The sequence below is a fragment of the Orcinus orca genome, chromosome 2, assembly GCF_937001465.1.
Source record: "Orcinus orca chromosome 2, mOrcOrc1.1, whole genome shotgun sequence".
NCBI lineage: Eukaryota > Metazoa > Chordata > Mammalia > Artiodactyla > Delphinidae > Orcinus > Orcinus orca.
The window spans coordinates 61679555-61697509 of NC_064560.1; the positions used below are offsets into that span (position 1 = coordinate 61679555).

The 17955-nt window shown below is 59.0% G+C and overlaps 2 protein-coding genes across 6 annotated transcripts; both read left to right on the forward strand.

Moving 5' to 3' along the window:
* Positions 1 to 783: 783 nt before the first annotated feature.
* On the forward strand, positions 784 to 17485 carry FURIN (furin, paired basic amino acid cleaving enzyme). Of its 5 annotated transcripts, none has more exons than XM_012536202.3 (16): positions 784 to 801; positions 9685 to 10024; positions 10404 to 10502; positions 10616 to 10711; positions 11036 to 11164; positions 11275 to 11351; positions 11626 to 11714; positions 12244 to 12416; positions 12862 to 13074; positions 13527 to 13627; positions 13749 to 13852; positions 13929 to 14046; positions 14158 to 14337; positions 14739 to 14863; positions 14962 to 15072; positions 15326 to 17485. In XM_012536202.3, the coding sequence occupies exons 2-16, from the start codon at positions 9848 to 9850 to the stop codon at positions 15910 to 15912; spliced, it is 2379 nt and encodes a 792-aa protein (XP_012391656.1). In that variant the 5' UTR covers positions 784 to 801; positions 9685 to 9847; the 3' UTR covers positions 15913 to 17485. The 5 variants fall into 5 exon arrangements, with proteins under 5 accessions (XP_012391656.1, XP_033258778.1, XP_012391658.1 ...); XM_033402887.1 differs by lacking the exon at positions 784 to 801 and adding an exon at positions 1036 to 1078; XM_012536204.3 differs by lacking the exon at positions 784 to 801 and adding an exon at positions 4033 to 4144.
* On the forward strand, positions 1161 to 5982 carry LOC125963463 (atherin-like). The gene is made up of 2 exons (XM_049705842.1): positions 1161 to 1166; positions 4196 to 5982. The coding sequence occupies exons 1-2, from the start codon at positions 1161 to 1163 to the stop codon at positions 4961 to 4963; spliced, it is 774 nt and encodes a 257-aa protein (XP_049561799.1). The 3' UTR covers positions 4964 to 5982.
* Positions 17486 to 17955: the final 470 nt, after the last annotated feature.

Genomic DNA, 17955 nt, shown 5'->3' on the forward strand with positions numbered 1-17955 from the left:
TGTTTGCCCTGAACACTAAATGGCCCCATTTGTCGCATTGCCATGCCAGGCGGTTTGGGGTTTGGGAATTTTCTCCCTTGCTGCCTGCTGTCTCAGTGCATAGTTCCCAGCAGACAACCCCTGATGCCTGAAATCCCGGCACACCTACCGTCTCCTGCACCACTCCCAGCCCTCACTCTGGACCAGTGGTTCTCAGCTGGGGGCAATTTTACACGCCCCCCTCCAGGGGACGTTTGGCAATGTCTGGGGACACTTTTGGTTGTCATAATGGGGGTGAGGTGCGACTGGCCCCTAGTGTTTAGAGACCAGGGATGTTGCTAAACATACTACCATGCAAAGGACAGTTCCCAGAACAAGAATAACCTGGCCCAAGATGTCAATAGTGTGAGGTTGCAAAATCCTGTTCCAGTAACAAAACTGATAGGAAAATTCAACAAGAAGTCATGTTAACTGTTTTACTTTTTTGTATCAAGAGGGAGAAGGAAGGGAAGAGCTTGTTGGAGCTGCAAGGCCAGAAGGGAGGGTGAAGCTTCAGGAAGATACTGTCATGTCTCAGAGGTGGTCGCTGGCTTCCTGAGGACAAGTTCTAACGGACTCAGCTTGAGGTCCCAGGGCCTAGCATTCAGCAGGTGCCCAATGAATGTCTGCCAGACTAGACTGCACCCAAAGCACCTATTTGGTGCCCAATTGTGGGTAGCACTGCCTGGGCACTGAAGGCAAGGCAGAAGACACAGAGCCAGCAGAAGGGAAACATTAAGCTGACCAGTGACTTGGGGAGGCGGCAGAGCCAGCAGGTGAAAGGTAAGTGCGGAGCTAGCCCAGTAATTGGGAACATGAGAAGGGCTGACCGTGCTGCAATCCTGTCCCAGTGTGACCAGATACATCACCACCACATCACTTCTAGCTCCTCCCCCCACCCACACAGACACCCTGTTTTCCTGTCCTATAAAGGAGGTTTTCCCAAAGTGGTTTAGCCAGAACTGGAAGGGCCCCGCCCAGTGATGGGATAGGAGGAGGCTGACTGTTGCCCCAGCAGCGTTCAGGAGGGACCCCAGCTGTTCTGGAGCTAGATGGTGAAGTATGGGCATGCTTTATTCAGTTTTGCATGACTTAAAATTTTAATTATCTTATTCTAAAAGTTATTGTAGAAATTCCTGAAAATGCAGGTAAGCAAAAAGAAGACAACAAAAAGCTCTCAAATCCCACCCTTTTAGAGAAAATACCAATTAAATTTTGTTGTCTGCTCTTCTATGCATGTGTGGATGTGGTGCAGACATTTTGATTAAAACCAGGTGTGGGGGGACTTCCCTGGCAGTCCAGTGGTTAAGACTCTGCGCTTCCACTGCAGGGGTCGTGGGTTCGATCCCTGGTCGGGAACTAAGATCCTGCATGCCGAGTGGTGCAGCCAAAAAAAAAAAAAAAGAAGAAGAAAAAAGAAAAAGCCCAGGTGTGGGTGCTGCTGCGAAGGCTTTGTTTGAGGTGCCTGAGAGTGGGGCAGAGATTTTGAGAGAAAGGGTCCCCCGGAGCACTCCAAGGGGACAGTGGGAGTGCCTGAGGTAAGGGTGACTGGGTGGATTTTACCATAGGACAACGGTTGCTCTTGGGAGTCTCCCAGGTTAGCCCCAAATCCAAGGATAAAGAGAGGCCTGGCTGGCTAGACAGCTCCTCTGGCCCCCTGCTGGGAAGGTGGGAACTGGTCACAGCCCCTTCCTCCCTCAGGCCTTACCCATCAGGCCCTGCTCCACCCCACAGGTCACCCCCCAACAAGTCTGTTGCTAGACTTCTGTCACGTGGTGCCTCCTGTCCTATTAACTGCTGTGTAAAACTGATAACTGTGATCCAGAGGCCCCTGGGCTCTTAGGTCCCCAAGTCAGTGGACCTGGGCTCTGCAGGCAGTTTATTTCCTTCTGGCTTTTAAGGCCTCAGACAAATTGTTGGGAGTGATAAAGAGAACAAAACCTGCCCACAGGACTTGCTCCAGGAGAAAAAGAAGTTGGCTAGCAGTCACCAGCTGTGGCAAGCTGGGATTCTCTCCAGAGGGCTTTTCGCAAGGAGGGTGTCTTCCACATTCTTTTTCTCTTTTGCTTTTTTGGGGTTTTTTGGCCACGCCGCATGGCATGAGGGATCTTAGCTCCCTGACCAGGGATTGAACCCTTGCCCCCTGCAGTGGAAGCACAGAGTCTTAACCACGGGACCACCTGGGAATTCCCTCCACATTCTTTTTAACAACCGAATCGTTATAAAGTACAGTTGTATGGGAAACCCTAAAATAGGAGCAAGACTAAGGTGGAGATCCTCCGGGGCAAGGGCTCACTCTCTCGGTCCTCTCCTCTCTCCTCCCCTCAGTGATGCACCTCTGAGCAACAGTTGAAAGAATTCTCCTTATGCCAAAGGCAGGATTGGAGGGGCAGGCTGGCGGGAGAAACTGGGAAGCTCCAGTGCCTCTGCTGGGTGGCAGCCGTCTGAGACAGGGCTAGCCCCTCCTCCCCCTCAGACCCACTGATGCTCCCCTGGGGCCAGCCTCCAGGATGGGTGGGGCACCTAGAGGCAGACAGGATTGCTTTCTTTCCGGGTTGACCTTTCTTGTAAGTCTGAGGACAAGGGGGAAGGGCACTGCGGGACTCCGAGGCTAGATGGAACCAGCCCTGTCCCTATTTCCCCCTAAATAGGGATCTCTTGCTCACAGACTTAGGAAGAACCGTGACTCACTTCCTGCCTAGGTCTGACTGAAGAAGTATTGTTTTCCCAACTGTGGCTGATGCTGCTAGTTGGGGCCACCCCAGGGTGGCCCCTAGGAGTCTTTGCTCCCTGTGGGGGGCAGTTCCCATTCCAAGAGGGGGCCAACTGGACTTATCTCCCGGCTCAACTTTTGTTTTTTTTTTTTTTTTTTGGATACGCGGGCCTCTCTCCGCTGTGGGCTCTCCCGTTGCAGAGCGCAGGCTCCGGATGCGCAGGCTCAGCGGCCATGGCTCACTGGCACAGCTGCTCCGCGGCATGTGGGATCCTCCCGGACCGGGGCACGAACCCATGTCCCCTGCATCGGCAGGCGGACTCTCAACCACTGCGCCACCAGGGAAGCCCCCGGCTCAACTTTTAGGACCCAACATTCTTCCCTGAGTTTCTGGTTTTTGCACTGTTTGTACAGGTGCCCAAACAGTACCTTATCCCACTAGTTGAATATTATCTCCATTTTACAGAGGGGTAAATTGAGGCTCTGAGAATTAAATAACTTGTCTAAGGTGGCAAAGTATAAAATAGTACTGCAGGGTTTTGAACGCAGGTTTGCTGGTTGACTTGTCACCTAGTGAGTTACTTTACAATGTTACTTAACTTCTCTGGGCCTCAGTTTCCTCCTCCATAGATAGTGATACATGAAAGATCCCTAAAGGAAAATTGTATCCACCTTGCAGGGTTTGTGGTAAGGATGAAATAATTTAACACACGGAAAGAGCTGAGAACCACTCCTCGCTCTGAGAACATGCTCTGCAGTGTTCGGTGCTCGTTTTTGTCATTATCCCCAAACCGGTGTTGAAGAGGTCACAGGATAATATTGTTCTGCCAGGTTATCTCAAAGCGAGCAGGAAAGGATGGGCAGAGACTGCTCTGCGACCTTGGAATAACCCAGCCTGGGGAGCTTTTGGCCACATTTCCCCTCTTTTCTCTCTCAGCTCAAGCAGTGGTGGCCTCGGCCAAGTAGCACAGACGTTTTCTAGGGCAGGGACCCAGGGAGGGAGAGGAGCCGGCTGGTATATTGCAAGTAGCTCAGATTCAGGCTCTGCCAAAGCCCTAGATCTCTTCCAGGCTCTGAGGCCTACTAGTTGTGGTATCTTGGGCAAATTATTTAAACCTTGTGCACCTCAGTTTCCTTATCTGTAAAATGGGATTAATAATGTCAGCCTGAAAGGATTATGTAGATTAAATAATGTACATGAGAAGGAGATAATATAAAATGACTGGCCTGGTGCCTGGCAGGCGGTTGGAGTTTAAAAAAAAAGTTTTTAAAAAATTAAAAGGGGATGGGCTACTTGTTCTGCTCATCCACCTGTCTATATAAATGCAAATAAAATCGTGAGTCCTCTAACTGTAGGCGACGAGGAGGTTTGCCCAGGCGCGCTGAAGCCCGACCTCAGATGGGGTACCCCAGGTGCGTCATCCCAGGGCACTTAACTCGGTCGTGCCCAAACTCGTGGCTTAGGAGTGGGGAAGTGGGGGGAGAAGGCCAGCTTCCCCAGAATCCGGCCGAGACTGGGCTCGGAGTGACGCCTCGAGCCCTTCCCAACCCCTGCCAGGAGTTCCGAGTTCGGGTCTCCGCGGCCGCCGGCCCGGGGAGCTCGCGGCGCGAAGAGCCGAGCCCGGGGCGGGGGTGCGGGCAGTGGGGCCTGGGCGACGCGCCGGGCGGCCGCGAGGGCTTTGGGATCGCTGGCCCCACTTCCTACCTGCCCCGACCGGGAGCCAGAGGCAGTGGGCGCCCCGGAAGGCCGCAAGGCCGCCGCTCGGAGCCCGGAGCTCGGGGGCTGCGGCGCTCCGGCCCCGAACGCGGGCCCGGGGCCGGGCGGCATGGGCGGCGCGGCGGGCCAGGGCGGCGGGACGGCTGCGGCGGCTGCTGGGGAGCGCGGAGGTGGCGCCGCGAGGGGGAGGGGGCGCGGCGGCGGAGGAGGAGGAGCCCGGGCCGCCGCAGCCGCTGACAGCGGCCCGAGTAAACAAGCCGCGCCGCCGCCGCGGCCCGGCCGCTGCCCCCGCCCGCGCCGGAGCCGGAGCCGAGGCCGAGGCCGAGCCCTGCCCTGGTCGCCGGCCCGGCCGAGGCCGCGCCGCCGCTCCTCCCCGCCTCCGCGCGGTGACGCTGCTGCCGGGCGCGGGGACCGCGTCGAGCCCAGGCCCCGCCGCCGGTCTCTCCGCTCGGCCGAGGGGCGCCCGAGCCGCCGCGGCGCTCGCCTGGAAAAGTTTCCCCGCCCGGGCTCCCTAGGGTAAGCGGCGAGGGCGCGGGGCCCGGTGGAGGCAGCGCGCCGGGAGCCGGGCCCGAGGCGAGCCGGCCGGACTGGGCCGCTCTGCCTGAGGAGCTGGCTCCGCGGCCCGGGCGCGCAGGCGGGGGAGGGTCGGGGTCGCTGGCGCGGAGGCAGCCCGGGCCCGGCTGCCCGTCCGGCTTTCGAAACTGGCCCCCGGGCCGGCCCCGAGGGTGAAGCCGCGGGGAGCAGGAAGGGCGCCCCGCAGCCCACCTGAGAGCGTCGGGCCCGGCTTGGCTCCCAGCCCTTGTAGGTGCCGGTACTTTTCCGCTTGGGGCCGGGGCAAGCCCTCTGACCTCAGGAAGCGCCAGCGGGGCCCCCGCTGGGGGCGGGATGGCGAGAGAATTCCAGAGGCGCCGGGTGCTCCCGCCTCCGGGCCGTCCTTCGGGGGCCGCCGCCGGCTCGCCCACTCCGCGGCTGGGGAGGGCCTGCGCTCCCGCCGGGGGAGGGGAGGAGCGCTGTTCGCGAGGCGGAGGGGATTATTCACCGCCCGGGCGTCGTCCCCGCCTGCACACCTGAGCGGCGAGACACTCAGGTGCAGGATCCGCGGGCGCTGGGAGGCTGGCTCAGGTAGGTTCCGGGGCTGCCTCCCGCGGAGGCCTGGCCGAGACCCCTGCTGCCCCCGTGGGGTGGCTGGACTGAGGGGCGGCCTGCTTGCCAGACAGGTCTTACAGCAGTCACTTGTCAGGTCAGTACCTGCTCTCCCCGCCATCCTCTAGACCCTTGCCCCTGGGGGTGCAGACCCTCCTCCACCGGAGGGTGTCAGAATTCTTTCTGACTTGGGAAGTGGGAGGGGAACCCAGGTGATGTGGCCTAGTGAGGGCTGGGCAGCTGCTGGCCAGGTGTGGGCACAGCATAGGAGAGTAGCCAAGCCTGACCCGTCTCAACCAGAGTGGCCGAAGTTTTACGATACCCTATATTGGGCTTCCACATAAGATTTGATTTTTTAAAGATTCTGTGGCTTTAAAAAAAAGTTTGAAAACCTCTGGTCTAGCAGTTTTTACCATCTAGGAAACTGAGGCCTAGAGAGAGGAAGTGACTTAAGATCACACAGAAAATGAGTAAAGATTGGAATTCAGAATTTCAGCGCAGCCTTCAGTGCCTGTTACAGGACCTGGCTTGGTGTCTCTTTGCTGGAAAGAGAGACGGGACCAGGTTTCCCAGGCAGCCCTGTCCACGCCAGACCCCCAGGGCCTGGGAAACAGCAGCTGGACCTGGGGGAGGTTCAGTTCGGGTGCCTCGGAGTGGGTGTCTGTGTCAGGAGGTTCCTGGGACTGGAGAAAAGGGCTTTGACCTAGAACACAGCCACAAAGAGCACCCACAGGTCTCTCTGTGGCCACAGCCTGGAGCTGACTCCCATGTGAGAGGGCCTCACAGGAGGCTGGAACTACAGCAAGCCTCCGGGTTTGAGCTGAACTGGGACTCAGAGGGTGAGTCAGAGTCTGGGATGGGGGTGGGGAGAAGCCCATTCATTCATTGTTCTCAGTGCCTGCTCATTTAGGAGGGGGTCCTCCCTCCCTCTCTCCCTCCCTCCCTCCTTCCCTCCCTCCCTCCCTCTCTCCCTCCCTCCTTCCCTCCTTCCCTCCCTCCCTCCCTCCCTCCCTCCCTCCCGCCCTCCAGGATGCTGAGGTAGGGCTGTCTGGAGGCTTCAGGCTCTGTGGAAGCCATATCTACGGCTCACCGTGGCTGGGGATGCTGAGCAGATGAAGCCTGGTCCTTTCTTGGGGAATTGTTTGGTTGTGCCTGAAGCCCGCTTTCTTTTTGGGTGCTGCAAGGTAATTAAATAATCACCTTTACCACCAAGCAACTGCAGCTCCATCCACAATGTCCCGGAACTTGGGCTGGGCACAGATGAACCCAGTCTTGATTTGGGAGTTCCAGTACGGCTCACAGCACTGTGGTCAGGAGATGGTCTTTCTTGACATCTGAACCCAAGAGGCTGCTCTTGTGGCAAGAAGGGGAGAAGAGGGCTTGTTTCTATCTGGCTCAGCCCCTAGGGCTCCACATCCTCTGTTAAATGAGGGGCTTGGGTTTCCTTCACCCCCTAGGGCTGAATGTCTGGCTGCCCAGCCATTGCTCAGACCAGCTTTCCGGAACTTGGTCGCCCAAGGCATCATGGGGCTGTGGCTTCCAGGCCTGTCCGGGAACCCTATGGACTCTGCCCATCCAGGGTGAGGAGGAGCTGCATTGTGGATGCCTCCTGCCATCAGCTGTCAGGTTATTTTGGTGTAAACTGAAAATACTCCAGGAATTGTGTGTTGAGTCTCTCCAGCCTGCAGGGTGGGACTGCAGCAGGAGCAGGCAGGGAGGCTGACTGTGGCTGAGGGCAGTCTCTGGAAAAGGAGTGTTCCCAGTGGTGAGCCCGGCTGTCCAGCTCTCCGGGGCCCGGGTGAGATGGGGAGCTTCATTTTGCCGTCCAGCAGAGTGGCCTCCTTTGGGGCTGGGCCCTGGGAGTGGTGGGGGCATCCGGGGCCGTGTAGGCAGGCGCTCTGCTCAACAAGCTTGGCACTGAGGCGGGACACCTCCGGAAGCCCCACGGGGACCTTCCCCAGCTTCTCCCCACCCCAGGGGCTTGGCTTCTGGCTAGCCAGGGGCCCTATGTGGGGACAGTTATGTGGCCCCAGGCAGAGAGGTCCTGCTGTCTGTTTGCTGAAGGAGGAAAAACAACACTCGGACTATTGATTCAGCTTCACCTTGGCGCTCCTGGCTTAGCAGCTAGTGTTTGCCCTGGCTGCCCGGGCTCAGATTACGCAAGGCTGGTGGGTGTGGAGCGACCGAGGGGGCTGCTAGAGGCCTGCAGGCCAGGGCTGGGTGGCCCCAGTGTTTCCCAGGAAACTGTATAAAAAAAGAGCCTGAGCCCCTGACTTTGCTGATGGTCTGGGCCAAAGAGGGAGGGTGAAGCCACTGCGATCCCCCCTCCCCGTGCTCAGCCCCCAAAGCCCCCATCCCACCTTAGGTTACCCACTCTTTCTTGCCAGGGGCTGTGGGTCTTTGCAGGTAACTCCCTATGGCTGGTTCTCCTTTGCTGAACTAGGAAGCGCTAGTGAGCTGTGTAGACACCGCCCATTAAAAAACTTTAAAAAGCCAACATTTTATTCCTTTATAAAATATACCTGGGTAATTTGGAAAATATACATGACACAAAAGAAAATAACAATTACTCATAATTCTCACCACCTTGAGAGAACGATTGTTAGCATGTGTCCTTCCAGATTATGTTTTGTGGTTTTATATAAATATACATGTATAAATAGTTTTCTAAAAACAAAACGGGATTATAGGTACCTACTGCTTTATAACCCACTTTTTTTTTTTTTTTTTTTTTTTTTTTTTAACGGTACGCGGGCCTCTCACCGTTGTGGTCTCTCCCATTGCGGAGCACAGGCTCCGGACGCGCAGGCTCAGCGGCCATGGCTCGCGGGCCCAGCCGCTCCGCGGCATGTGGGATCCTCTCGGACCGGGGCACGAACCCACGTCCCCTGCATCGGCAGGCGGACTCTCAACCACTGCGCCACCAGGGAAGCCCTATAACCCACTTTTTAAAAAAATAATTAATTAATTAATTTTTGTCTGCGTTGGGTCTTCATTGCTGTGCACGGGCTTTCTCTAGTTGTGGCTAGCGGGGGCTCCTCTTCGTTGTGGTGCAAGGGCTTCTCATTACGGTGGCTTCTCTTGTTGTGGAACCTGGGCTCTAGGAGTGCAAGCTTCAGTAGTTGTGGCACGAGGGCTTAGTAGTTGTGGCCCACGGGCTTAGTTGCTCTGCGGCATGTGGGATCTTACCTGACGAGGGCTCAAACCCCTGTCCCCTGCAGTGGCAGGAGGGTTTTTTTTTTTTTTTTTTTTGCGGCACACGGGCCTCTCACTGTTGTGGCCGCTCCCGTTGCGGAGCACAGGCTCCAGATGCGCAGCCTCAGTGGCCATGGCTCACGGGCCCAGCCGCTCCACGGCATGTGGGATCTTCCCGTACCGGGGCACGAACCCGTGTCCCCTGCATCGGCAGGCGGACTCTCAACCACTGTGCCACCAGGGAAGTCCCTATAACCCACCTTTTTAAAAAAATAATAAAATTAATTAATTAATTTATATTTGGCTGCATTGGGTCTTTGTTGCTGCGCACGGGCTTTCTCTAGTTGCGGCGAGCAGGGGCTACTCTTCGTTGCGGTGTGCGGGATTCTCATTGCGGTGGCTTCTCTTGTTGTAGAGCACGGGCTCTAGGCACATGGGCTGCAGTAGTTGTGACATGCGGGCTCAGTAGTTATGGTTCGCGAGCTCTAGAGCGCAGGCTCAGTAGTTGTGGCACACGGGCTTAGTTCCTCCGCGGCATCTTCCCAGACCAGGGCTCGAACCCGTGTCCCCTGCATTGGCAGGCGGATTCTTAACACTGCGCCACCAGGGAAGTCCCTAACCCACCTTTTTGACTTTAATTCTGGCAAGCATTTATTCAGTTGTTGCTTCTTACTTTGAGGGACTCAAGTCTTGGTCCTCTTCATCCCACTTCCGTATTCTTGCGTGTGGAGGCAGTCCTTCTGTCCATCTATCCGGCTCACCTTGGGGGCCTGGATTTTCACCCCTCCCCGCCAGAGCCCCTTTCAGGCCTGGAGTGAGCCGTGGGGTGGGAAGGCAGCTTTAGTGTGTGGCTGGGGAGCGACTGACTCTCCCTCTTCTCCTCCCTTGTTCCTCTCAGAACCGGCAGCCCTCATCCTCCCCGCGCAGTCCCGCCCGTCTTGGTCCCATGCCCCCGCCAGTCAGCCCCGGGCCACAGGCAGTGAGCAGGCACGCGGGAGCCGAGGCCCTGTGACCAGGCCAAGGAGACGGGGGCTCCGGGGTCCCGGCCACCTGTCCCCCCCATGGAGCTGAGGCCCTGGTTGCTATGGGTGGTAGCAGCAGCAGGAGCCTTGGTCCTGCTGGCGGCCGATGCCCGTGGCCAGAAGGTCTTCACCAATACCTGGGCCGTGCGCATTCCTGGAGGCCCAGCCGTGGCTGACAGTGTGGCACGCAAGCATGGCTTCCTCAACCTGGGCCAGGTAGGTGTTCTTCCCTCCTGCTGGCCGAGGCATAGGACATCGCCAGGGGGTGGGGCCAATGAGGGCAGGGGTTCCAGCACCCAGAGCAGGAACTCTGGGGCTTGTCTTCTCAGGGGCATCTGGGTAGTAGGCATGTTATGGGTGGCTTGTCCTGCGCTGGGGCTTCTAGCCTAGGTTGCTCAGTGGACCAGTGTATCCCAGGGGGGTGAGTCCCCCTCGGCCCCCTGCACCTCCTTGCGGGGTCCTGGGTGGGGAGCAGATGCCCACCACCCCCTGCCGTGGTGAGCCTCCCCTTGCAGCCGGTTGTCCACCCCCATCCCCCGCCTCCATGGGGACTGGCAGATGGAAAGCCCGGCTCAGTCTCCCTGCTCTGTTGCAGATCTTCGGCGACTATTACCACTTCTGGCATCGAGCGGTGACAAAGCGGTCCCTGTCACCTCACCGCCCGCGGCACAGCCGGCTGCAGCGGGAACCTCAAGTGAGTGCGGCCCCAGCCCCTCCTGCTGCCACCCTTCCCTTTCCGTTCTCAGGAGGCCTCGCTCTCCCTCCCCGTTCCTCCAGCCACACCATCTCTCCCTCACTCCCTCACAGGTACAGTGGCTGGAGCAGCAGGTGGCAAAGCGACGGACCAAACGGGACGTGTACCAGGAGCCCACGGACCCCAAGTTTCCCCAGCAGTGGTACCTGGTACGTTGCCTGCCTGGCACATCCATCCATCCATCCACTGAGGGGTCCCGTGAGTGGGTGAGGCTGACTTCAAGGCCTCCTGTCAGTCTTCCTCTGTCTGCTGAGTAATCTTTCTCCAGCCCATCCTGCTGAGCCCTGGGGAGCACCCTCCCAGAGTTCTTTATAATTCCATGAGCCCAGACAATCAGTGGTGGCATTTGAGGAGTAGGGGCGGGTGGAGAAGGAGCTTTTGGGGGTGGCAAAGGGATTCTCCAAGGTTCCAGTAACCTCACCCAGCAACCACATCTCGTAAGTGCTGGGTGACGGGGGTGGGTGTCTCTGCAGTCTGGTGTCACCCAGCGGGACCTGAACGTGAAGGAGGCCTGGGCCCAGGGCTACACGGGGCGTGGCATCGTGGTCTCCATTCTGGACGATGGCATCGAGAAGAACCACCCGGACTTGGCAGGCAATTATGTGAGGAGGTCAGGGAGGGAGGTAGCCATCCCTGGCGAGGGGAGTCCAGGGATGGTCCTGTTCTGCTGGTGAGTTCAGGCTGACCCTGATAATGGCCATGTCCTTTCCAGGATCCTGGGGCCAGCTTCGATGTCAATGACCAGGACCCTGACCCCCAGCCTCGGTACACGCAGATGAATGACAACAGGTAAGAATCTGCTTCCCTTCTGTTTTCCGCTGAGGAAGCAGATGTGCCCTTCCTGAGAGGCTGAAGTCTTTTCCATAGTCCTGGTCTAGCTGGGGCTCTGAGGGAAGGTTCGGTCTGAGTGGAGGTGGCCATAGGCCAAGAGGAGGGGGGGTGTGGTCTGTGTACAGATGTGGGACAGCAAAGGTAGAGGGGCGTGCATGTGGCCCTTCCTGCTCCTCAGGCTGCACCCACCATGCTCTGTCCACTGTTAATGCTGTGCTCTTGGCCCCGGCAGGCATGGCACACGGTGTGCAGGCGAGGTGGCTGCAGTGGCCAACAACGGTGTCTGTGGCGTAGGCGTGGCCTACAATGCCCGTATTGGAGGTGGGTGTAGGCCTTGGCCACCCGGTCTTTGGGACGACCCTTCCAGTGGGATTCTTCTCTGTTCACTTCCCATCCACCCAGTGTCTGCCACTTTCCTGCTGTGGATCCTTTTGACTGCACGGCTCTTCTTTAGAGGGTTCTTAGTAACTCAAAAAGCTGAACCCCCTGTGCTGGTGGCCCTGTGCTGTGGGGTGGAGGGAGTGTTTCTTAGCAGGAGTCTCCCTAACTCCTCACTGTCCACTCCGAGTCCTTACATGGCAGGCCTTGATGACCATGCTCCTTTGGGACCCCAGAGACTCATCCTAGTCCAGAATGTGTAGTTGGGGCCCAGGGAGCTCTCCCCTTTTCCCCTGCGTCTTGTCTTCGAAAGGCACAGGCTGGCCAGGGAGTTAGGGGCTCAGGGTTTCCCAGCACCATCCTCTGCCCTCCCCTGCCCATCCTCTGGGTGCAAGGCTGGGTGTGCTCCAGGGAGTGCTCCTGGCAGCTGGACCCACGCAGCATCCCTCTCCCCGCCCCCCTCCATGACCAGGGGTGCGCATGCTGGACGGTGAAGTGACAGATGCGGTAGAGGCACGCTCGCTGGGCCTGAATCCCAACCACATCCACATCTACAGCGCCAGTTGGGGCCCCGAGGACGACGGCAAGACCGTGGATGGGCCAGCCCGCCTTGCTGAGGAGGCCTTCTTCCGGGGGGTCAGCCAGGTGAGGTGGGGGTCCTGGCCCCACCCTAGAAACCAGGCCCAGCCTCTGGGGGCAAACTAGGCGCTACCTTTTCCATAGTTCTTTGTTTTTTTCTGTTCCTATTTATTTATTCTTGTGTTTAATTTTAATTTACACAAAGTTTGTTTATTAAATGTTATTAAAATGTTAAGGAACTAGAAAGACAGAAAAAGAGAAAAGTAAATACTAATTACCCATAATTCCACCCTTTGGAATCACCACTCAGAGCATTTTGGTTGGTGGTCTGGGTCTCTTTTTTTCTGTGCAAAAAAGGTTGAGATCCACCAGGGGTCTCCCAGGGGAACAGAGGCTGGATAGAGAGTCCCCGGAGAAGGAGGCTCCATCCTTCTCAGCCTCAAGCAGCATCTTCCTGCCAGGCCTCCCCCAAGTCCTGTTCTCGAGTGACCCCAGCCCACTCTGTCCACAGGGCCGCGGGGGGCTGGGCTCCATCTTTGTCTGGGCCTCTGGGAACGGGGGCCGGGAACATGACAGCTGCAACTGCGACGGCTACACCAACAGCATCTACACGCTGTCCATCAGCAGCGCCACGCAGTCCGGCAACGTGCCCTGGTACAGTGAGGCCTGCTCGTCCACGCTGGCCACAACCTACAGCAGTGGAAACCAGAACGAGAAGCAGATCGTGAGTCCTGCCCCGGGGTGGCGGCTGGGGAAACGAGGCTGCTTGCTGGCTCTGCCCGGGGCCCCCTTTCCAACCCCATCTGCCTTCCACCCGCACGTGGCTGGGTGGTGGTGGCTAAAGCATCATGGGATGGGGGCTAGGGAGCTCTCCAAGACTCCTGGTGACTGTGGAGCCATCGGTGAACCCCCTGAGAAGACTCTCCTTAAAAATATGCATTGCTCTTAATGATCGCCAACCTTCAGTTCAATCCTCTCATTCCTCGGGAAAGGGCCAGGCATCGGCCTGTCTACAGCAAGTTAGCAAGGCAGCAGGTGGGACCAGGGTTTCTTGGCCCTGGCTCCCCACTCCTGTTTATGGTGCTTAGGGCCTGTGGACAGAGGGAGGGCAGGCAGGTGGCCCCCCTCTGGTGCCCTCCCCGCATTACAGGCCCAACATCATTGTCCTCCTGGTAGGTGACCACTGATCTGCGGCAGAAGTGTACGGAGTCTCACACAGGCACCTCTGCCTCTGCCCCCTTGGCAGCGGGCATCATCGCACTCACCCTGGAGGCCAAGTAAGTGGGTGGGGGCTGAGGCGCAACCCTGTCCCCACCAGCGCCCCCTGCCAGGCAGGCCTTGGTCTCCAGCTTCTCTCCGAAGAGACAGCCCCCAAGCCTCTCCGTCCCTCCTCTGCAGTAAGAACCTCACCTGGCGGGACATGCAGCACCTGGTGGTACAGACCTCAAAGCCAGCCCACCTCAATGCTAACGACTGGGCCACCAATGGTGTGGGCCGCAAAGGTGAGGACAGGGCTGGATTGGGAGTTGCGGGGGCCCTGTGTGCCTCCCAGCTGACCCCGCCTTCCCTGCCCCACAGTGAGCCATTCGTATGGCTACGGGTTACTGGACGCAGGTGCCATGGTGGCTCTGGCCCAGAACTGGACGACGGTGACCCCTCAGCGGAAGTGCATCATCGACATCCTCACTGAGCCCAAGTGAGGGCTGGACCCTGGCTGGGAGGGGGCAGGTGGGACCTGAGGGGCGCAGGGGTGCCCGCTGGTCCCCCTGGGCCAGGCTGATAGACCATCACGGTGCTCTCTGCGCAGGGACATCGGGAAGCGTCTGGAGGTGCGGAAGACTGTGACCGCCTGCGTGGGGGAGCCCAGCCACATCACGCGGCTGGAACACACTCAGGCGCGGCTCACCCTGTCCTACAACCGCCGCGGTGACCTGGCCATCCACCTGGTCAGCCCCATGGGCACCCGCTCCACCCTGCTGGCCGCCAGGTGCTTGCCCTCTCCTCTGTCCAGCTTGTCCTGTCCCTCACATCCACGTGCATTCGTTCATTCACTCACACAGCCCTGAAGGGCACCAAATACTTTTCCCCTGTTGGCATTTTGGGAAGGATGGTTTTTGTCCTATGGGACTGTCCCATGTTGCAGGAATCCCTGATTCTGCCCATTAAATGCCATGTCTGTGTGCCTTCCCATGTGTAGTACCCTTGCACATTTCCAGAATCTTCTGGTTGAGAACATTTGGCGTCCTGGGAAACACCCAGCAGGCACTTCCAGCCCAGCGGGGTTCTGCTGCACCGGGGGAGGGGGTGTGGTCCGTGTGCTGTGGGCTCGGTGTCGCCTGGCTGGGGTCTGCCGAGGCCTCAGGCAGCCATGTGCACCTTCCTCCCCAGGCCGCACGACTACTCTGCAGACGGGTTTAACGACTGGGCCTTCATGACGACCCATTCCTGGGACGAGGACCCCTCTGGCGAGTGGGTCCTGGAGATAGAAAACACCAGTGAAGCAAATAACTATGGTATTGGGGGTGCTCGAGGGCTGGGGATGGAGGAGGGGCGCTGGCGGAGTCTGGGGTGCTGGGCGTGGCTTCTGACTTTTGCTTCCCCCCTCAATTAGGGACACTGACCAAGTTCACCCTCGTGCTGTACGGCACGGTCCCCGAGGGGCTGCCCACACCTCCTGAGAGCATCGGCTGCAAGACCCTCACGTCCAGCCAGGCCTGTGTGGGTCAGTCGTGGGTGCTGCAAGGGCTTGGGAACCTGCGGCTGGGGACAGAGGACGCCTGTCCTAAAGGAGGAAAAGGGGTGTGAAGGGATGCTGGGACCCCAGGGTGACCACAGTCCTGGGGCGGGTGGGAGCTCCTGGGGACAGCAGTGACTGCCTGGGGCTGCAGGTCCACAGGCTGCCACTGTCGTGGGGCTCAGGGCCCAACAGCCATGGGCGGCTTGGCTGACGCCCACCTTCTGCCCCGTGCCGGCAGTGTGCGAGGAAGGCTTCTCCCTGCACCAGAAGAGCTGTGTCCAGCGCTGCCCTCCAGGCTTCACTCCCCAAGTCCTCGACACGCACTACAGCACCGAGAACAACGTGGAGATCATCCGGGCCAGCGTCTGTGCCCCCTGCCACGCCTCGTGTGCCACATGCCAGGGGCCAGCCCCCACAGACTGCCTCAGCTGCCCCAGCCACGCCTCCCTGGACCCTGTGGAGCAGACGTGCTCCCGGCAAAGCCAGAGCAGCCGTGAGTCGCCACAGCCGCAGCAGCCGCCGCCCGCGGAGGTGGAGGCAGAGCCGCGGCTGCGGGAGGGGCTGCTGCCCTCACACCTGCCCGAGGTGGTGGCCGGCCTCAGCTGCGCCTTCATCGTGCTGGTCTTCGTCACTGTCTTCCTGGTCCTGCAGCTGCGCTCGGGCTTCAGCTTCCGAGGGGTGAAGGTGTACACCATGGACCGTGGCCTCATCTCCTACAAGGGGCTGCCCCCCGAAGCCTGGCAGGAGGAGTGCCCGTCCGACTCAGAAGAGGACGAGGGCCGGGGCGAGAGGACCGCCTTTATTAAAGACCAGAGCGCCCTTTGACGAGCGCCTACTGCCCGCCCCTTCGAGCCCATCCCCTCCTGGGGCACTTTTTAATTCACCAAAGTATTTTTTTATCTTGGGACTGGGTTTGGACCCCAGCTGGGAGGCAAGAGAGGCAGAGACGGCTTCCCACCCTACCCTTGGGCCCCCCGGCTGCCTGAGGTGGGACCCCAGGACCAGCTGGGGAGCAGGGGAGGGCCTCTGCCCACCCCCAGCACGCCTGCGTGTGGAGAAAGGAGTGAAACCTTTAGGGCAGCTTTCCAAGGTCCAGGCCCCAGCCAGAGTTCCCTGCGGAGTGAAGAGGGGCAGCCCTTCCCTTATGGGATTCCTGACCCGGGCTGCAGTTCTCGCCCCTTCCCTGTCCCTCTAAAGCAATAATGGTCCCCATCCAGGCAGCAGGGAGGCTGGCCTAGGGGGTATTTGAAGGAGGAGGCCACCTCTCTAAGGGCTTTTGCATCCCTGACCCCGTCCCCCACCTCTGGTGAGCCTCGGGCAGAAGCAGTAAGCGAAGGAAGGGACCAAGGCAAGGCAGGCACTTCCAGGGTGCACACGTGTGTGCACACATGTGTGTGTCCCTTTGCCCACCTCCACTACAGCTGGCTGCCTGCTGAGTGAGGCTGGCCCAGCCCCGTGCTGGTATGCTGACCACCCTCCCCTCTCTGGCACCCTCTTCTCCTGCCAGGGCCCAAGTCCCTGTTTTCTGAGCCCGGGGCTGCCTGGGCTGTTGGCACTCACAGTCCCGGAGCCCCTGGGTGGGTGGTGGGGAGGGACGGTGGCCCAGCCGGCCTCTCCCGCCTCCCACCCGATGCTGCTTTCCCCTGTGGGGATCTCAGGGGCTGTTTGAGGATATATTTTCACTTTGTGATTATTTCACTTTAGATGCTGATTTTTTTTTTTTTTTTTTTTGGTATTTTTAATGGGGGTAGCAGCTGGACCATCCACCTTCCCACACCCACTTCCCACCCTGCTGTTCCCCCCGGCTGCCCTGGCCCTGAGGTGTGGGGGTCTGCAGCGTGTTGCTGAGGAGTAGCTGAGCCCCGGGTCCTGAAGAGGCAGGCCAGGCCAGGCGGGCCCTAGGAAAGGAGGAGTACGATAGAAGGGGCAGGCTGTCGTCCATTTCAGATGGGGCTCCTCGTGCCAAGGGCTCATGGGTCAGTGGTTCTCCAAGTGCCAGGGGTGGGCAGGCAGTGGCACTGAGCCCCTTCCAACACTGTGCCCTGGTGGAGAAAGCACTGACCTGTCCTGCCCCCCAAGGCCCCCTCTTCTGACGTGCCTTTTGTACCCCTCCCATTAGGACAATCAGTCCCCTCCCGTTTGGGAGCCCCCTTTTCTTTCTCTCCCCTAGCCCCTCCTGACACCCAGCCACCTGCCCAGGGGCACCCCCACCTCTCCCATCCCCCCCACCCTTGTGGCCAGCCCAGCTGGTTTTGTAAGATACTGGGTTGGTGCACAGTGATTTTTTTTTTTTTTTCTTGTAATTTAAACAGGCCCAGCATTGTTGGTTCTATTTAATGGACACGAGGTAATGTTAGAGGTTTTAAAGTGATTAAACGTGCAGACTATGCAAACCAGGCCTGGTCTCCAGTGTGGTGATGTTCTTCCCAGGACCTGGGGCTGCGTCCAGGATGGGGTGCGGGTGAGGGCTGGGGCGAGTTACATGCCCACATGATGTCCTGCCTACCTGTAAGTGCCCAAAGTCCACCTCCCGAGGCGTTCAGAGCCTTCTTTAGGTGGGGTGTGGAAGGGACAGCAGCTGGAGACAAGCCCCAAGCCCCAGGGGTGGGACTAGCTGAGCACCTCCACCCCCACAGGCCTGGACTCCAGCAGGGTGGAGAGTGATGGCCTGTGTCCAGTTGCTCAGGGTCTCCCTTGGCTGAAGTAGCCCGGCCGCTGAGGCCTTCAGTTGGGCCTAACTGGACCAAGATGGTTTTTGCTGGGGAGATCCTGAGTCCCACACTGGGAACGCCATACCTCTCCACTCCCCAGCCCAGGCCCCTCGCCTGCCACAGGTCTCCCTTGGGACAGGAAGCCCCTGCCTGGGGG

Bases quoted from the DNA above. Each gene is read 5' to 3' on its own strand.
- FURIN (XM_012536202.3), top strand. From the start codon at position 9,848: ATGGAGCTGAGGCCCTGGTTGCTATGGGTGGTAGCAGCAGCAGGAGCC. The intron at 11,715-12,243 runs GTGGGTGTAGGC...CTCCATGACCAG, and splicing joins CTACAATGCCCGTATTGGAG to GGGTGCGCATGCTGGACGGT. The intron at 13,075-13,526 runs GTGAGTCCTGCC...TCCTCCTGGTAG, and splicing joins ACCAGAACGAGAAGCAGATC to GTGACCACTGATCTGCGGCA.